At 52.6% G+C, this 4,054-nt stretch overlaps 1 protein-coding gene across 1 annotated transcript; it reads right to left on the reverse strand.

Moving 5' to 3' along the window:
• Positions 1–624: 624 nt before the first annotated feature.
• Positions 625–3,781, reverse strand: LOC129694502 (immunoglobulin lambda-1 light chain-like). The gene is made up of 3 exons (XM_055631218.1): positions 3,574–3,781; positions 2,842–3,205; positions 625–1,265 (listed from the first exon to the last, which is right to left on the reverse strand). Exons 1-3 carry the CDS (start codon positions 3,623–3,625, stop codon positions 950–952), a joined length of 732 nt encoding a protein of 243 aa, XP_055487193.1. The 5' UTR covers positions 3,626–3,781; the 3' UTR covers positions 625–949.
• Between the last annotated feature and the right edge of the window lie 273 nt (positions 3,782–4,054).

Consider the following 4,054-nt stretch of genomic DNA (forward strand, 5'->3'; position numbering starts at 1 on the left):
TATGGGGAGAAGGCAGGCACGGGTTATTGATAGGGGAAGATCAGCCATGATCACAATGAATGGCGGTGCTGGCTCGAAGGGCCGAATGGCCTCCTCCTGCACCTATTTTCTATGTTTCTATGTCACACTTACTGAGTTCTGAGAACTTCGTGCATTTATAGCGGCAACTGCAAACAAGCAACTGCAGATGCTGCTTTACCAAGGAAAGACATTGGTAATGGGTCAGATAGCAACCATGGAGAACATTGATAGATGTCGGAGCTAAGTCTGAGAATGGTCTCTAACCGAGTTTTCACCTACCCACGTGCTCCAGAGATGCTGCCTGAGCAGCGATGTTACTCCGACATTGCGTGCCTTTCCTTACAATTATAGATCACGGCTGGGAATTCATTGGCGAAATCAATACGAGGTTGAGCGGTGAACCATGGTCATGTTGAATGGTCCAATGAGCGCACGGATCATAAAGATCGACTTCGGCTTATTTTTGTCACGTAATTATGTTTCCCGCCCTCCGATATGTTGAATATTGCAGCGTCGGTAGCTTCAGAATCCAACAACGTGCCCGGCTGCTAATCGCCACGTCTTTGCCACAAACCCCTCAATGTACTGCGAGGAACCGAGTGAAAATAGACCAATGGAATTACACTGCAGTTTTTCCTCTTTATTGAGAGCTGAGTTACACCAGATCCAATCACAACACGGTTACTGTCTACAGGGGAACCTCCCCCTCTGCGACAGACAGAGGCAGTGTGACACGGGGAACTGGGGACAAATCTACAACGAAATTTGCACTGATCTCTGAGATAATTACATATTCGTGTTGTTCCCAGAAGCGGACATTGTTATAGGTTACATTGCACAATGTGGCGGCAGACCACAGTGAACATCTCTCTGTGTTAAACATAGCAGAGAATTGGCAGCCGATGCCAATGGCATGAACTCAGTTCGCTCAAGCGGATGAAGAGACGGTGTGGCGGAGAGGCGAGTCCAGAGAGCTGTGGGCTACGCTGCAGGAATAGCTCGTGCCCTTGCCCCATGCGGCGGCGGGGACCCGCAGGTAACTGCTCAGCCTGTACGTCTGCTCGGCGTCCAGGGACACGGCGCCCGTCGTCACCCCGCTCTCCGTCTCCACGCCGTCCACGGCCCAGCGCAGCGCCACGAAGCCCGGCTTAAAGCCGCTCACCAGACAGCTGAGTGTGGCCGAGCCCGTGCCAGTTTCCTCCGGAGACGGAGGGAGCAGGAGAAGCGAGGGCTTCCGAGACTCGCTACTGTGTGTGTGTGGGGTGGGGGGGGGGGGGGGGGGGGGGGGGGGGAGGCGGAGGAGGAAGAGAGGCATTGTTAGTTGATGGAGACCGCCGGCAGCGCCACACACTGACCCCAACGCCAGAGAAACGAACTCGGCCACGGAAAGTGGCACTGACTGGGCGGTGCAGCGGTAGAGCAACTGTCTTACAACGCCAGAGAGCCGGTCGGATCCTAAATATAGGTGCTTGTTTGTTCGGTTTGGACGTTTATCACCGTGGCCGCGTGGATTTTCTAGGAGATATTAGGTTTCCTCCCACACTCCCAAGACGTACGGTTGTGTAGGTTCATTGACTTGGTATCAATTTAAACTTATCCCTAGTGTTTGTAGGGTAGTAAGTGTTCGTTTGCGGGGATCTTTGTTCGGTGTGGACTCGGTGGCCGAAGAGCCTGTGTTCGCGCTGTATCTTATAAGCTAGAACTCAAACTAAAAGACCATCGATGACGCGAACAATTCGTGAAACCTGCGGCAAAGGACGCGGCTATTCAACCCAGCAGGTCTAAGCCGGCTAATGAAGACTGGCGCAGGTAAATCGCAGCTGCCGCCTTGCAGCCAACATCAGGTCGAGAGCTCCAGGCCCACATGAGTAACATGGCACCGGCACCGGCCCCGGCCCCGTCCCTCCACCCGGCGCCGCTCGCCTTTACGTCGCTCTGTCGGGACGACTTAATTACGGGGTTCAATAATTCCCCAGCTCTGGAATTCGCTTGAATGTGAATTTGCGAATGTTGCTATTTTAGGAGATACAGCATGGAAACTGGCCCTTCGGCCCACCGAGTCCACACTGACCATTTTTTCACCCGCTCACACTAGTTCTATGATATCCCGCTTCTCAACCACTCCCCGTACACTGGAGGCAATTCACCGCCGGGCAATTAACCTACAAACCCGCACGTCTTTGGGATGTGGGGGAAACCGGAGCAGCCGGAGGAATCCCAGGGAGAACTTGCAATCTCCACACAGACAGCACCCGAGGTCAGGTTCCAATCTGGCGCAATGAAGCTACGTATCTACCGTTGAGCCAATGTGCAGCTGACATTTTAAGGGGTTATGGCGGGAGGTACCGGTACCACCATCCAACACTCCCTGTCAAGTGATGCAAGGGGAGCGGGGGGACGCAGCGCGGCTCCGCAAGCCATTGACAGGTGGAGAGACGAGGAAGCGACCGGTTCATCCCGGGTTCACCCCGAGCCCGCACCAACACGTCCTTTCCCGCTACACTCTCTAGCCGACTCGCCCAACCCGCTGCCCGGTATTTTACTCAATGTCTTTCATCAGAATGCCTGCAAATTGTCTTCCTTGTTTCCCCAACATTAACGCGTTTGATTGTCGCAAACTGCGACTTGTGTTAACCATGTAGGAATCCCCGCGGGCGGGAATACTCTCCTGATCGCTGACGTACGGCGCGGACCCGATGGGCAGAATGGCCTCCCGCGCCCAGTAGAGACAGAGCAAGTTTTTTTCCGCAGCGCCGATACAAGTCCGGGGAATGAGAACGACTGCAAGGCGGATTCGTGGGAACAGAACGAGGGAGTCACTTACTCTTTATATCCAGGATAGTCCCAGGACTGAAGATGTATCCCATGCCGCTTTCCCACACTACACAGTAGTAGACGGCGGCGTCTCCGGGCTCCACGGTGCCGATGGTCAGGGTGTAGCTGTTGGCGGAAGTATCTCTGGACGGTTGGAACCGGTCTGTGATCCCACTGCCACGGTATATATCATTATCCTTTTCATACGTTAACAACCACTTTGGACTCTCCCCGGGACGCTGTCGATACCAACGTGCATGGTAACTTGCAACCTTTGTGTTCTGCATCCGACACTCTAAGCGGGCGGTCTGTGCCGCGGAGACAGGTCCGGAAGTTGCGGTTTGATTCAGGACTGGAATCGCCAGGAGACCTTCAACAAAACACAATAAAAACATTCATCAAAACCTCAGAAATAAAAGATATTCATTTAGGAATGAGGTGGTGAAGAGTTTCTTTCGTCCGAGGGAGGCGAATCAGTTAATGCATGTATCTCAGGCAGAGATAGATAGATCCGTGTTTCGTTCGGGTGACAGGGGTTATGCGGAGAAAGCAGGAGAATGGGGTTAGGAGAAAGAGATAGATCAGCCGTGATTGAATGGCCGATCACTTATGAACGGATGAAACGACTGGGTGATCTGGAGCCCACAGAAGGCTAAAGACGCGTACAGCTCCGATGATGGTCGAGATTTTAACGAGCCTCGTTGCACATAATCAGTCGTGAACCAACCCGAGTCTCACCTGTAGGGAGCAGCAGCAGCAGAGGCCACAGTAGGTGCAGCGCTGGGGCCATTATTCCGGACAGGGGAGCAGCCAATGTTCAGACCCACTCGAGTTGGTCTGCAAAGTCCGGTAGCCGCTCGGGTTCCAGTATCTGGAAACCAGAGCCTCTGGTTGTCTTTATTAACCGGCATATAATGAGTGGGAGGGGCTATGTAACCTGTGTGGTGGAGACCGATTTCCGGCGCTTATAATCTGCTGATGGCAAATTAAATATCGTCGAATCCTTATTGAAATTAATTTATTAGCCAAGTATGTAAACATACACGGAATTTAATTTGCCAACAGTCATTCAAAAAAACACCAAGATACATAACCACATACAAATTACACGTAGACTTAAACAGTCACCACAGCGGTGTGTGAGAATCCACAGGGCCACAGCATAAGCGGAGACCCAAAGCCATCAGTTCAATGTCCTTCACCGTGATGTGACCAGAGT

Source organism: Leucoraja erinacea, unplaced genomic scaffold (genome assembly GCF_028641065.1).
Source record: "Leucoraja erinacea ecotype New England unplaced genomic scaffold, Leri_hhj_1 Leri_695S, whole genome shotgun sequence".
NCBI lineage: Eukaryota > Metazoa > Chordata > Chondrichthyes > Rajiformes > Rajidae > Leucoraja > Leucoraja erinaceus.

Bases quoted from the DNA above. Each gene is read 5' to 3' on its own strand.
- LOC129694502 (XM_055631218.1), bottom strand. From the start codon at position 3,625: ATGGCCCCAGCGCTGCACCTACTGTGGCCTCTGCTGCTGCTGCTCCCT. The intron at 3,206-3,573 runs GTGAGACTCGGG...GTTTTGTTGAAG, and splicing joins GCTGCTGCTGCTCCCTACAG to GTCTCCTGGCGATTCCAGTC. The intron at 1,266-2,841 runs GTGACTCCCTCG...CACACACAGTAG, and splicing joins ATCCTGGATATAAAGAGTAA to CGAGTCTCGGAAGCCCTCGC.